The following is a 15,295-nucleotide window of genomic DNA, read 5'->3' on the forward strand; positions in this document are numbered from 1 at the left end:
CATGAATAAAAGTATCTCAGAAATTACCTACCTGGGGTGAAAGTGCCAAGATCGGTTTTCTTGAAAAACTAGCAATGCTGCCTTCACTAACAGATCCCTGGGGTTTCCAGTCTAACACGGAAGCCATGCCTTCTGAGCTATACGTCTCTTCATCCCTTATATCAGGAACCTGTTTTTTTTTTGTTTGTTTTTTTAAAAAAAAGGTTAGCTGTTAAAAACAAAGTCTCTCATTACACATATACATCAGAGATGAAAGAGAAGCAAAACACACAGCTGAATCTACAGTTAATGCTCTTATGAAATAGAGTGGCCCCAAATGGCAATCTATGAGATTTCTCCCTAATTTGGTGAGGAAGAAAAACTTTCTACTGACTATGTTTCATATTTATATATAACCTTTAATATTGGATTGCCATGACAGATCAAAATCCAAAAGGGTGACAGATCTCTATTGAAGATAAGGTCTAGGAGAAGTGATCTCTGGGGCTTACATCGGTGTCTGAAGCATCACCAGCAAAGCCCTCCTGAGTGCCATGTGACCTCTGAAATGCCCTTTGGTGTTTGTATTCCAGCTCTGAGTCGTATTCGTTGGAATCTCTCAGGGTGGATAAGCCACTGTCAAAGCAGCTCTCGGGCAGGCTGTCAACTTCACAATTCGTCCTCTGCATAGGATCACAGAGGGCCAATGAGTCGCAATCCTCATCCACATAGGAAGAGCGGGATGACCTGGGGATAAAGGAGAAGACTGCTTTACTTGAGGGCTCCCAATGCTCAAGCCTCCATGGCCATAGTCAGACAGCATGGATTCAAGAAGACTGACATTCTCACTTTTGCCAAGAGCCTCAATGTTTTTTATGATTAAGCGTCAGGGGAAATGAAATGTTCAAAGCCATATCAGTTCATTCTGTGCTAGACTCAATAAAGATACTCAAATCAAACCTTTAATAAATGAAGCTATTTAAAAAAAATCACATTTTTTATTTGCCAATACAAAAAGAATTACAGTTCCCAGAATGTAAATGCAATCTCAAGTTGCATAAAGAAAAATGTGTGTAGAACAGGTGAACCCTTTTGTTCTAAGGTGGTCAGACCCCATTCTGAACAGTGTGTCTGTTTCTAGATAATATCTCTACTTACAAGGGATGCCAAGAACCTGAATGGGAAAGGCAACCATGAGAATGTGAGACTCAAAACCGTCAGATAAGAAATGGTTCAGGGTACTCAGCTTAAGTCTTAATGGTTTCTCTTCAAATAATCAAAAGGCTGACACATGAAGAAGAAGAATACATTCTCTCAGGTTGCCCAAGACAAAACAAGGGTGAACTAGTAAACCTTTCTGAGAGTCATATTTCTAAACAACTTGGTGAAAAATTACAGGCAATTAGAATGTTTGGTCCTGGAATGGTTTGACATGTGAGATGAGTTTTTTACCATTCATTGACACATCATCTGGAAAGACCCCTATAGGAGAGGTTTTCCTAGGGAAATGCCACAGATAAAGGCTACAACTTTGGACTTCTATGGATCTTTCTTTTTATGAAACTCTAACATTTTTAAGTGAGGGAGAAATTAACATCAAACGGGAGAATCTAAAGAAACTGCATATTTCCCTATTTACTTTGGCTTTTCTATATATTTTTATGAGAATCTAAGTTTATACTGAAATAAAAACAATGGCTACAAGTTGTTTAGTCCCCACTACACACTGGGCACAATCCTAGCTACTTGGCATTACATAATTTCATCAGAAAGGGGGAATGTGCAGGGTACATGGGTCTCCAGATATAAGAAATAATAAGAGATGGATATGCTTAGAAAAGACAGGGTGATTTTATTATAAATAAGTATAAGACATATAAATCTGAGAAGTCAAAAATATTTTGGTGCCTTCCACAAATGTTTAAAATTAACTAAAAAGGTGATTTAAGCACCATATTCTCTCTACATAATGTTGCTCAATTATGAAGTCTTTATCCTGGGACTGGAACTTCAGACCAAATCCCAGTCTACCTAGCTAGTTAGGGGTGTGTGTATGTATCCATTTTTTTGTTGTTTTATTATTTATGAAACTCCTTCTGAAACTGATTTTAGGTCAATCTGTAAGGCATCTAGGGAAACCATTCTCATTATAATATAATACAAACTATTTCAGCTCCATGTCACTATTGGTCAGACTTTATTTTTTCAAACCTATTTGCATTTTTGATAAGGAGTGAAGTAGAAGTAAAACCTTGAATTGAGAAATCACCTCCATGAATATACAGACTCTAAATTAAAACTATAAGTATAGATCAGACTTTCTCAAACTGAACTTATATACATACCCTTTTAAAAGCAAACTGTTCTTACCTACCCAAAGAATATCTTCCTTTTCATTACAATTAAGTATGTAAAAATATAAAGTAAGTTATATTTTCGTTAGAGTTTTTATAAAACACACAAAACTATAACAAATATACAAGTTAAAATCTAATAAGGCCACAAAAGCAATGAAATTGAATTTACAATATGCTTTTAAGTTTTTATATTAGCATTAAGAAGAAAATAAAATGTTAGCTTCTTGTATTGAACTAATGACACCTCAAAAAGGAAAGTCGGTCTGGACCACAGTGTCTTTCTAGTTACTGATCAAGGTGATGAGCATGAGTCATACATGCCTGTCACTCTGAATCACTGGTATATGATGACTTTGTCCCTTCGGCCCTATTGCTGAGGAACTCTTAGTCCAGTACTTATGAGCCTTATGCATAGTGTCTACTCTTTTCAAAAATGAATCATGGTAAAATTTCTGAAATAATTTTCAGTTGTGTATCTTTTCCCTGTGTGCTTAGAATTGACCTGAAATATCAGTCCAGAAAAATGGCATCACTCCCACACATTTAAGAAAAGCAATCTCTATTTCCCAATAACAGAGCAGTCAGTTGCCTATAAATCAATAAACCATTACAAGTTTTTATTTCACAAATCAGTGAACAACAAAAACACCAGATACGTGGACAGAATTTTCTTAAAAGTGATCACCAATAAGCCTTGGTCACAGACCTTCCCGAAAGGGGACCTGACCATTTTGCTATCACCAGATTATTAAGCACATTAATCTTTAGACTAAAGGTTCCCAAATGAAAAGGGAATGAACATGCATTGGAAAGTCACATCAGAAATGGATGCCTGGAAACCTGTAGATTCTGCGTTCACTTCTACTTTCAAACTTTGACATACTCCAAAAGTAATTTTTAAAGTAGCAACACTGGACACAGGAATATGTACACACTTGTGTACACACATGTAATCTTTCAGTTTTTATTGCTAGATCTCAAGTTACAGCAGGGCCAGTGTTCCACTTCATTTGATTAGGAGTAGAGCCAAATTTTCACTTCTGGTAAGCCTCTGTGACTCCATTAATACAGTAGCTCATAAACATCTACTAGGTATATTTCTATTTGTTTTGAAAGTTTCCTCTTCCTTGAACATAGCTTACATATTATGCTGAGCTATTAAACATTTACAGATCATGCCAAGAGTCTAAACATCATATACTGTATGTAGTTTAACTGGTTTCTCTGAAACTCCTCTGAATTCACTTCTAAGAAACAAGACATGATTAGGGATGAGGTAAAGGTGAGAATACATAAAACCAAGTCAAGATAACATCCTAAATTAAGGAAATCACTTTGCAGTCTCTGAAATATTTTTACTTTAATCTTTACGTACTTCATGTTTCAGGAATTTAAAGTAAAAGTAGAAATAGAAATTAGTGCCCAAAATATATTGTATTCTTTTAATTTACCTCTAAGAAAATTTACTATCCTTTTAACTTTGATCTAGAATTCAAACAGAAAGTAAATAGGTGTTAACATACCTGTCATAGCCCAGAGGTTGAGGAGAATGACCATTAAATTTGGGACTGCTCCTAGAAATTGTATTCCCTGGTGATATATTATTTACACGCTGTAATACATAAGTATTGTTTTGTTATTCCATGTACACATTTTTTTCAGTTATATATATTTTTAATTATTAAATGTATTGGGTGACACTGTTTACTAAAATTATATAGGTTTCAAGTGTACATTTCTATAACACAGCATCTATATACTGTATTGTGTGTTTACTACCCAGAGTCAGCTCTGTGGCGCACTAGTTAACACCTCATGTAATTAAAAGTTTGGTATGCTACATGAGTATCTGTGAGCACAGAAACCCAGGGGAAAATTGCAATAACTGCCTACAGTACTCTCCTCATCGTGTCTTAAGTCCAAACCCTACTGTATAAGCTATAAAGCGGCACCTGGTTCCCCAGATCTGTCAGGACCGTGCAACCCCAACTTCTTTTGATTAGTCTCTTCTCAAACCCTAATTTCACTTAGTGACTGACCTGTCCATACCCAAAGCTATGGCACTGGAACACCAAGCTTAAAGTTGATCCCAAAAGTAGGAGAAGCGGCTTTCTATTCTAGCACATATAGTCTGGGGAAGGTCCTCAAAATTCCAAACGGGGCTTAGCTTGTTTCTGTAGGAGGGTTTAAAATCCAAGGCCTCCACTCTGATATGTCACTACCATGAAGAATACTCAATGTGTGTAAACACACTCCTCAGCCAGAAGCACCTTCTCCCTCTTCTCTACTGGGCAATATTTCATTTATGCCTCCACAGGATTGCCCACGTTTTCTTTTATTATTGCTATCTGTGCATATCTTAGACCCTTACGACCTTATAAACTCATCCAAGACCCAGGTCACACCTTACACATATTTCTCTGGTTTCCTAGAATATCTAACAAAGAGTTGGTTAACAGCTAGGTGTTTATTTCCTCAGAGGAATTTTTTTTACATTTGGGAAAATGCTGCCTCCTTTTATTATATGAAATAGCTTCTCATGATTATAAGTTCTCCTCTAAGAATATACAAGATTTTCATCAAAATATTCTACCACAGACAGAACAAAATGCATTACAAAATTCTATGGCATACCAAGGATTTGTTGAACTTGCTGTAAGTGTTTTCGAGGGCACTCCTTAGGCCGTCATTACTGTCATGCAGTTTCCTGTTAGCTGTTCTACAGAATAAATACATTAAATAAATTAATCAATACAGAAAAGTACTACTGGGGGTAAATCTCACCCTTCCTTTTAGGCTGCGATGTTCAGAATGTGGAATTACTACTTTCCCCCTCTTACAACTTTCTACCACTTCCCTTCACACCTCATAAACTGAGATCATAAAGCATTGCTAGAACTACAACTTAATGGATGTATCACCTCTCTTTAAAGGTCTCAAGGCATTTTAGGAAGGAATTAGTTGTGCTACAGAACCACTCTTCCTTCAGGTAGCTCCACCATTTGAATAGGTTTGATGCAGGTCTCTGATCCCTCAATGCCTGGACCCAGACAACCCCACACGCCACTCTCTATGCCCTTGCACACATCCCCACCCTGGTTGTGGATGTGGTGTGTTATACCACACTTTTCTCCTGGCTACTCCTGCATCCTACTCCTGGCCTGGTGCTGTCCCACCAGGCACCATCGTGTACCAGTTAAGCTCCAATGTTGACTCTGGGTTCAAATACCAACTCAGGCACATCCTTTCCACATGACTTACGGGAGTTATTTAACCTGTCAGCGCCTCAGCAACATCTATAAAATGAGGATAATAACAGAGCCTCTGTCTTAGAGAGGGGCTAGTCTTTCCCTACTGAAGGCTTATTCGTCCTTCTAGCTCATCTCACTCATTGCTTCCAGAACGCTTTGGACCATCCTGGTTAGACCGAAGCTCTTTACTATATACCCTTAGAAGATACACCCTTTTCTTTTGTCCCACCTCTTTCATTTGGGATTTTATATTTATTTCTGTAATTATTGATCAATTTCTGTCTTCTTTCCCTAGACTATCTCCATAAAGAGAGAGGCTTTTTTCCCTGCTTGCCACTCTATCCTCAGCTCACGGCATACCTGACCCATAAAAGAAACTGGGTGAAAAACTGCTGAATGGATAAATAAGTGAATGAACAGGATTGTGGTAATACATCAACTCTACAATTGCCCCAGGTGAGACTTAATGAGCATTCAAAAATGGTGGAAAAAAATTTTGTCAGGGCCTGATCTTACTTCATTTGGGGGAAGTGAAAACAGCGGAAAATACTGAATGGGTACAAAACAGAGAAACGGAGGAAGAGGGGAGGATCGGGGAGGAAGGGCCTCAGAGGCCAGAATTACTGCAAGTCAGTTGTGAAGTTGATAGAGGAGGTGTAGTATTTCCAATAGGGTTTAAAAAAATAAAACACCTAAGAAAAATATACCTCTAACCAGGCACAATAAATAGCAAAAGAATGATCGTGTGTGCCTGGTGCCGTGACATGCACACATGTGATGCCTGACAACCTCTCAGTGTGCTGAGCTGCAGAGAAGGTCGTTAGTTAAAGGTAGGGCCGTTATTCTTTACTGAGGTATAATAAAGCCACACTGGACGCATCACCTGACTTCTGAAGACTTTTTGAGAATTTTTACTCTAGTCCTTGGATTTGAATAGTTTATTTAGGATTAGAAACATCAGGAAGCTAAGTGGATGTGCTAATTGCTGCACAGCGAGAAGAAACACCACGTGGACCTGCGAACCAGTCTTTAGAATACAGCACCTCGTGGTTTATGTGGCACATGTTTTATTAACAAAAAATAAGTAAAATGTAAATGTATTGAGCATTTTATATGAGGACTTACTGGAGTATTTCAATTTGTCTCTCAAGACTATTTCGATCTTCCGTGTACTCTCGGATTATTTCCAGATCCCTGTAAAATTATATTTTATGTTTGAATGAGAATCAGGTGTTCAGTCCCGCCTTACCCATACGTACCCTTCCAGACTCTTTTCCACCTTTTCAAAGACATGTGTCCTTAGCCACGGTTGCTCTCACCCATGTTCCTACTCGGTTTCTCTGTGCCCTCAGCAGCCTCCTCTCCTCCTGGGACTCCACAGACACACCCATGCCCTCTGCTTCCTGTGCAAGCTCTGCTCCCCTTATCCTTCCCTCAGCACCCACCAGCTTTTCCATCCCTACACCTCTGACCTGGCTCTGCTCCTCACTAGAAATGAACCACTGACCTTCTGCCAAGTTCCTCGCCCAAGGTAGTCACATTACCAGTCCCTTCAATCCAATTTGCTCTCACTTCTGACCTTTCTCTGCTCATTCCAATCCTTATACAATCCCAACGCAGCTATTTTCTCCTTTCTTCTGATTCCTTCTCCTCTCCTTGCTTTGCCTCTACTCCTGCTCTCCCTCCCTTCCTCGCCCTGAACCATGGGAATCCATAAGGCCAGGCTTTCTCCGTTGGCTATGAACTCACACACACACCAATTCCTCTGATGCTTTTTTAGGAAGCCCTGGCCTACTCCTCAAAATGTCCACTCTGAACATTAACCACTCACTTCCAGCCCCTATTCTACATCAGCCTCATTTCTAAGCATACAAACCCCATTACCAGTTTCCAAAACTCTCAGGCTATCCAATTTTGTCCACAATAACCTATCCTTTCACTCTCTTGAGAAGACTAAAAGCTTCTCAATTTTCCATAGTAATTTAAGTTCCTTAGCCAAACATTCAGGGTGCTTACATTGTAGCCTTAAGCTAGCTTTTAAACTTTTTATTTTTTTAACTTTTACTTTTCTATTCAAAATAGTCTTTTTTCTGTCCAGTGGTCTGACCACTGTTTCTCAAACCAGTCTTATCTGTCTCTATGTTCTTGCCCCTGCTTTGGTGACTGCCTCACCTTGAACATCTCTGGACTCTCTTTTCCCATCTGTGAAATGGAGGTAAGGAAAGTCCCTATCTCCTAGGATATTCTCTGGACTGAATGAGTTAATACCAGTAAAATACTAAGGACCAGGCCTGGCAGATGGCAATGCTACCTGCGATACTTGCTGATGTTGTCTCTGCTCCCCTTGATCAACATAAACCTATCCTTCCTCCCACGGTCACCTCAAGTGTCTGCTTTTTAGGAAAGTTCTTCACCTCTGAACTAACAGAACAAACTGTATACCATCAAAGGGCAACAACCTGTGGCACTGCTGGAGGTACTGTGCCTGACACTATTCAGCTCTTCTATCTACTCTGTTGTATTTTAGCTTTTTATATTCCTCAACTAAATGTGAAGTTCTCAAGAGCAGAGACCACATCTTTTCTTTTTTATATACTCCACGCATATAACTCCTTATGTAGCTCAGGGACATATCTATAGTAAATACTTAATAAATGTTTTACTGCTTTCCATTACAGGACCTTGATTCTGACTAAAGTTTGCAAACAAACAAAAAAACAAAATATTTTCCCAAGGTATTTTCCCACACATATGTGTATATATACATATACTCGTATATACATTTCATATGCTTATACGTACACATATACATTTATATGCAAATATGTATATATTTTATATTTGCACATATATGCATTTTTACATATCTATCTATATATAAACATGTATGTAAACACGTCTATGTTAGTTCTTATGTTATTAATACCATACTGCAAAACTAAAACAGCAAAAGAAAATTACTTGCCTAAGCTGTCTACTTTTCTCTTTTTTACATAGTAGGGCCAACATTCCTATCTTCAAAGTACTTTAATTAGCACTGGCACTTGATACTTTTGGTATATTCTTCTGTTCCCAGTTAATTCAAACATTTATTAAGCCCTGCATTGCTCTACCTAGTCAACAATTAAACTAATTAGTCTTTAAAAAAATTAAAAATACAAACCACTCGGAAATCTGACTCTAAAAGTAAAATATTTAGAAAACAAAGAATATATTAGTAAAGTTAATAAATAAACCTTTATTATTACATAACTGAAGTTCATTCCCAGAGATGGTTACGCAAATAAACATTTCATTCAAACTAAAAAATAACCTGAAGTTTCATACCTTTCACAATTCAGACTCTGATCAGCATAATCACTTTTCAAAGCATCTAATTCACTCTGAAGAAAGGCTATGCTTGTCTGTGCTTCTAAAAGATCTTTCTTAACTTTCTGATTTTCCTAGAGAAAAGGAATGTTGCAGCTCATTAGATTCAAAATTTCTTTCACTTGGGAGAAATGAAGCAAAGTACAGAGCATCTTTTCCACACATCACCCTCATCCTTCCCTGATTCTCCAACTCTTGGTATTCAAAGAATTATCAATTTAAGGTATTTGAAATTACTGTAAAGTATTAAAGTGTCAAAAATCTAAATCCTCAAAACTGTTCTTTTTTTTTTTTTTTTAATACTTGACATTTGGTGCCAAACTCCAATACTCAAGAGTTTATCATTATGTATTTTGACATATTATTGGCAAATTAACTGAGACCAAACATTTAAAAATCTGTTTTACTTAACGAGAGCTATGAAACTACTGATAAATATTTTGTAGAGTTAAATTTTGTACAGATAAATATTTTGTACCTATTACCAGGCAGACTGGCTACTTTTTACAATAAATCCTATCACCTAAGTTTTGCACTTAAAAATAAACCAGTGTGGTTAGGAAATATCTAAAAACTTTTAGAAATTCTAAAAGATTTAGAATTTTCTAAGGATTTTTTAAAAGAATTTTTAAATATTTAATAAATTTTTCTAAAAAAACATTCATTGGAGGCTTCCAGTTCAAGATGGTGGACTGAGCACATGAATGTGTCTTCCTTCCTTTTTGAGACACCATTAATACGAAATGCCAAAAGAAATAAAGCAATAAAAGTTAAAAGAAGAGGGGCTCATCTGCAGTCTAGTGAGTTAAACATTTCTAGAAAATGGAAACTGGGTGGAAATGTGCTGACAAAGGAAGAAAATAGGGGAAAAGGAGGTCCAGAAGATGTGTGTTGAAGGTTCTGCTGTAAAACAAAGAAGATGCAGGTCGGCAGGTAGAAGCCCAGAGAGTGAGAGTAGAGCTGAAAATTGATATTAAATTTGTATATTAACCCCATGTCTGCTCTTACCCTAGGAAAGAACAGCAGATAGCCAGAGTTGATTTCAAGGGCAATGAGACAGGGCTTGTCTTTTTAAAAAAAGGGCTAAATGACGCCTATACGGAAAGCTAAAGCTTTTCTGAATATCCATGCCCCAATCATTCTGGTAACCAGGGTCCCCCTGTCTGACAGCCAGCTTCACACACAGAGGAGGCGGCCTTGAAGTAAACAGATCTATTTACCTAGCTGCACAGGAATCATACACCAGCTACCTAAAATGATCAGAAATTCCAAGGTGACATATGTGTAGTAAGTTCAAAAAAGTCATTCCAAAAACAAAAGTAATTTCAATAAGAACTGAAATGCTGTGGGCCCCAAAATTACTATTTATTAAGGAGAACAAAAACAAATCCATGCACAGGGAAGAATGGGAAGTTGTAAGGTATCAGTGATATCATGAAGATGGCAGAGCTTCTTTTTACAACAAGGAACCAAAAACTCAACCAAGAAATCCAAGAAAAACAAGCCACTCTACAAGAAAGTCATGATCCAAATACAAAGCCAACTAAGATGTGTCAAACGTGGAACTGGTGCATAAAGGGGATACATTTGACTCTGAGGCTAGGCACCTTCTCTTTTGAGTGGCACAAGGATAATGGCTGGAGAGAAAGAAATGCAATTCTAGCTCATGCTAGTTCACTTCTTGGAACTGTAGTGAGAATATTTAGAGTCATAATAAAGGAAATGTTCATTATTGGCTTCCAACTTCTAGAGTCAAACCTAAAAACAAAATAAAGAAAACCTGATAACAAAACATGTAAATGGTATCAGCATTGGCAATAGAAAGACTAAAGATATGGTAAACAGAAGATGGAAAAGGGACAGAAAGAGGAAAATTGGAGGAAGGGTAGGGTAATAATATCTCAGAATCTTACAAAGCCAGGGATACAGACCAGAGTTGATGTTACAAGAATTCAGAGTTAACTATTGAATGTTTAATGGCCTGGCCATTATTGCTTTGAATAAAAAATAAATATAAGCATTCACAACAGATGAGGTATCATTGAGGGAAAAAGCCTGTATAAATAATACCTTTGGTTGAAGGTATTTCAAAGACTTTTTCCAACTACACTATTAATTTATCTTTAAACTTTAATTTCTCTTTAAGCGTCTCCTCCTGGAACACTGAAATAATTATGTTTAGGAAATAGCAGTCTAACAGAAAATGTAGTTCTGTAAGTGAAAAGGGATTCTTACCATTGATAAATCGTAGATTTGTTTTTTTAATGCAGCCACATCTTCTTTTTGACTTACGTGTTTTGATTGTTCTTCTAGCTGAAAGTGCAAATAAAAGTTGTACATTTACAAACTTACTTCGATTGATTCAGTAAGTTCAGGAACATCCTTGCATATGGAAATGGGAATTCTAGACGTCTTTAATTTTCAACATTATACAACTTTGTAAGTCATTAAACTACATATAATCCATAAGGATATAAAAATTGCTTTAAATAATTTCAACATTTATAAAGGGGAGTTAATTTTTTAAGAAATTTCCTTTGAAACAATTGAAGAGTCCTTTCTGGAAACCAACTGTTAAGCAACCCAATCCTTGCTTTTCAGGTACATTGCATAGGAGTCTGACCTTTATATTTACCTAGAACTTTATCTGCACTTAATACTTTCTATCCTGTATTTATGAATGTCCTACTCTCCTACTGGAGTCTAAGACTTTTAAGAGCAGAGTTAGTGTCAGATTCACCTATGTGCCCAGTGATTTCAGGAAATATTTATTAAATGACTGGAACCAATACAAATTTAAGTATAGTATGAAGCTAGAGACACACGCACAGAAAATTACATGGATACACACATGAGCTTTACTTGCTGGTTGACTCGTTAGTATTTACAGACTAAACTGGCTCAGGAGCATTTATAACATGAACAACAAAAATGTCTTCCCTAAAAATAGCTGACATCTCGCAAGAAATGTGAGGATTTGTGGGTGTCCATTAATTGCATATTTATGCGCTGATCAAAATGTTTGCCTTATTTCATCACATCGAAGTCTAAATACTTTGACACTGGACTCCCTTCCTTCATCTTGCTGGAGAGCATCAACTGAAGGTATTTACACAACTATGTCATGACTGTCACATGTTTGATTGTAACTGAGAAGAGCCATTGATTTTAAGATGCATACCAATTTCAGAGAAGAAAAACTGTGGGCAAAATGAGTTTCTCCGAATCAGTGGCATAAGGAATGGCAATTATAACAACTTTGTAAATTCTTCTACAGTTCTGACAGCCTTTAACTTACTCTGACTTTGAATAAGTTATTTAATCTTTCTGTAATTTAGTGTCCTCATCTATAAAAACAGGATATTTATACCTACATTTAAAAAAAAGAAAAAGTTTAAGATTTATATTTTTTCAATCATGAAAAAGAACTTAATAGACTACAAATCAATAAAATATCAGTTTTTATGGTTAGGCAGGACACCACATTATTAATCACATTTTACAGATGAGAAACTGAAAAATAAGAAAGATGAAGCCAATCACCCCAGGTGTTACAGGCAGAAATTGGCATAGTCTCGTTAAGGACTCAGGTCTCATCACTCCTGACTCTTACTGTTCACTGCCTATTTGGTCTTCATCATATGCTGTATCAGGGCAAGAAATCTGTCATTTCTTGCATAAATTCTCTGTATCTGTCATTTCTTGCATAAATTCTCTTAGTCTAAAGATTTGGGAACATGAAAATAAGTGAGGGCAGTGACTAGGAGAAGCTGTGACTCTGGCAAGGGATTGGTCCATTCAAATTCTGTACTACAGGCATCATATATATGATCTAATGACCTTTGCAAATTAAATACAAGGTTGACATTGGTAATAAATTTTCCAAGGCTACTGGAAAGAATTCTTAGTAATTTCAGAGATTCAAATTACAATAGTCCACAGGATAGAGTTAATCGTCACTTAATCTTATTGAATATAAACACTAGAAAGAGAAGCAAAGTGATGTGCCAAAATTCACAATGCCACTTTCAGGGATGATTATTTTTTAAGTATTCATTTTAGCCAAGATGTTTCCATTTTTTCATGGAGACAATCCATATGCAAGAAGTTGGTCCAGTACTGTGCATGCGCCAATAAGTCCCAGCATGTAAGAGCCTTTTTAAAGAACCTCTTCCCAACCTCTGCATTCAGTGATGTCAACTCGGTAGCCTGAAATTGGTAATGGTGGGAGCATTTAAACCATGGGAATTGGCAAATCCTACCAGTCTCTTCCTTCCCCTCCTCCCCTCTCCAGAGCCAGTTGTTAAACGTCTACCAGCCACCACTGAGTGAAATGTACCCTGCTCATTAGGAACCAAATAGAGCAAAAGGCAAAATGCATTCAAGCCTTTGCTCACACTTCAACAACTTTCTCCCAACTCTTACTGATCAGAGTCCCCTAGATCTGAACTTTCTACATAGAAGAGGAATATTCATTTCATTTACTAAATAGTCACTGGATACATACCATGTATTTAACAGTAAGCTAAGGATAGGGATTAAGGGACACATGACCAAGAAAAACAGTGCCCCTGTTGTCACAGGCAGATAGTCCATTGGACTCATGGGAATTGAGGGCACTTGGTTGGTGAAGACTAAGGAAAGAAAACGGGTTTGATGGACAACCGTTCAGGGATCAGAAATATTTATTAGATCTATGCAAAAGACAGGTGCCTTTGAAAACAGAAAAGGTAATCAGGGACTCCTAAAAAAGAAATCTTGCCAAGGAGTCCAATTTGATTCTGAAATCTGATTCCATCTGCTGCTTCAATATGATTCCAAATGTTTTTCAACACTAATGACTCAGACACACTGCTATCCTGAGGCTATTCCTAAAAGTCTAGCTGTCACATACCTACCTTTTTGAGTTTCTTTATCGTCACATGTAGATCTCCTACTTCTGTTTCATATTGACGTCTGAGGTCACTGAGAGCTTCCTCAGCTTTTCGTTTTTCCTAAAAGAAAAAAAATTGATGATTTAAACAGGTTCTTCAAAACCCCATAGGTGAGAAACGCTTTGGGTCAAACTAAGGCTGATCCCAAGTCTCCCACAGAGGGAGGGCAAGAAGGGAGGGCGGAAGTAAACCACATGACTGTAGATGTATGGCACTCCTGGAACTGAAACCTACGAAAGTGAAAAAAACTGCAAATCCCACTGCAAACACACACATCACCTGGAGCGGTACCTCTAAGACTATTACCCACATTGATAGTGATAGAGGGTCGTAGCACATCAATGCGCTAATCTAATTAATTACTGCTTTAATTAATTGGCAGATGTGGCACAGCCAAGGGCCCCAGTGCTTGCCTGAATCCTATCATATCATCAGGACTGGGAAGGCGTGGTGGGTTTACCCTTTTTTCCAAGAGCTGACACCTCATCTGAATTCCAATCACATCATCTGCAAATTTCTACTCACAGGAAAAATCATCCATTAGCCTGGATGTGCTATTCCAGAGAGACTGTGCTTAGAAGGGCATGTGGTGGACAGTAGAATGAGCTGGCACACTGGTGTCATTCCAGTGCCAAAGCTGCTCAGTTGGCAGTGGCTTGCTGAGGTTTCAGAGACCAAAACCATGCAGCAACCGACTGGCCACATATGCCACTGCTATAAAATACAGAAATGATGCTGTGGAGGCTATATATTTTGCACCCTTGTACCAGAGCAAAGGAAACCGAGGACGATTTTATAAATAACAAAATATGAAGTTGTAAGAACTTCATTACCAATAACAAATCTGGGAAGTACTTAGCTGGAAGAAGCAATGAGGTTTGATGACAGAATAACATCTGTGCTTGGTAAATGTTTCATGAATGAATGAGTGCACAGATTAAATAAATAGAGAAACAAAAGGCAGGAAAAATATGACTACTCTTTCTAGATTACAAAAAATAAAGTGCTAACAGAAGAATGGGATATCCATCGCACTAAAGCTGGACCATAGACTCTGAATCATTCACTCTGTTGAATGTGACATCCAAATAGTTATTAAACTTGTTATTAAGAGGTAAGACAACCAAGAGACCCAGAGGCATATATGTGGTAAAATAAAGTGAAGAATATGAAAAGACACAAAGCACACAGAACAGTATGTCAACTACAATTTAAAAATAAATTTTTAAAAAGTACACAGAGCAACAGCAAAGAGCAGGACGGCAACAGCCACGGTGCACCCACCACACCTCAGGCACAGCGCTGGGCACTCACAGAGACCATCAGGCTTAGTCCCCATGAAAGCAGGTAGGTAGGTGGCATTACCCCATTCTAAAGATGGAACAACAAAGACGGACAGGTCAGG

The 15,295-nt window shown here is 37.6% G+C and overlaps 1 protein-coding gene across 1 annotated transcript in view; it reads right to left on the bottom strand.

Moving 5' to 3' along the window:
- RASEF (RAS and EF-hand domain containing) overlaps window positions 1-15,295 on the bottom strand; it is a 69,594-nt gene that overhangs the window by 20,339 nt on the left and 33,960 nt on the right. The window contains exons 4-11 of the mRNA XM_033122217.1: window positions 13,855-13,950; window positions 11,192-11,269; window positions 8,915-9,030; window positions 6,713-6,781; window positions 4,971-5,055; window positions 3,860-3,948; window positions 492-726; window positions 32-169 (exon numbers count right to left, since the gene is read on the bottom strand). Coding sequence (XP_032978108.1) covers window positions 32-169; window positions 492-726; window positions 3,860-3,948; window positions 4,971-5,055; window positions 6,713-6,781; window positions 8,915-9,030; window positions 11,192-11,269; window positions 13,855-13,950 — 906 coding nt within the window. The remainder of the gene's footprint in view (window positions 1-31; window positions 170-491; window positions 727-3,859; window positions 3,949-4,970; window positions 5,056-6,712; window positions 6,782-8,914; window positions 9,031-11,191; window positions 11,270-13,854; window positions 13,951-15,295) is intronic.

The sequence above is a fragment of the Rhinolophus ferrumequinum genome, chromosome 12, assembly GCF_004115265.2.
Source record: "Rhinolophus ferrumequinum isolate MPI-CBG mRhiFer1 chromosome 12, mRhiFer1_v1.p, whole genome shotgun sequence".
Lineage (NCBI taxonomy): Eukaryota > Metazoa > Chordata > Mammalia > Chiroptera > Rhinolophidae > Rhinolophus > Rhinolophus ferrumequinum.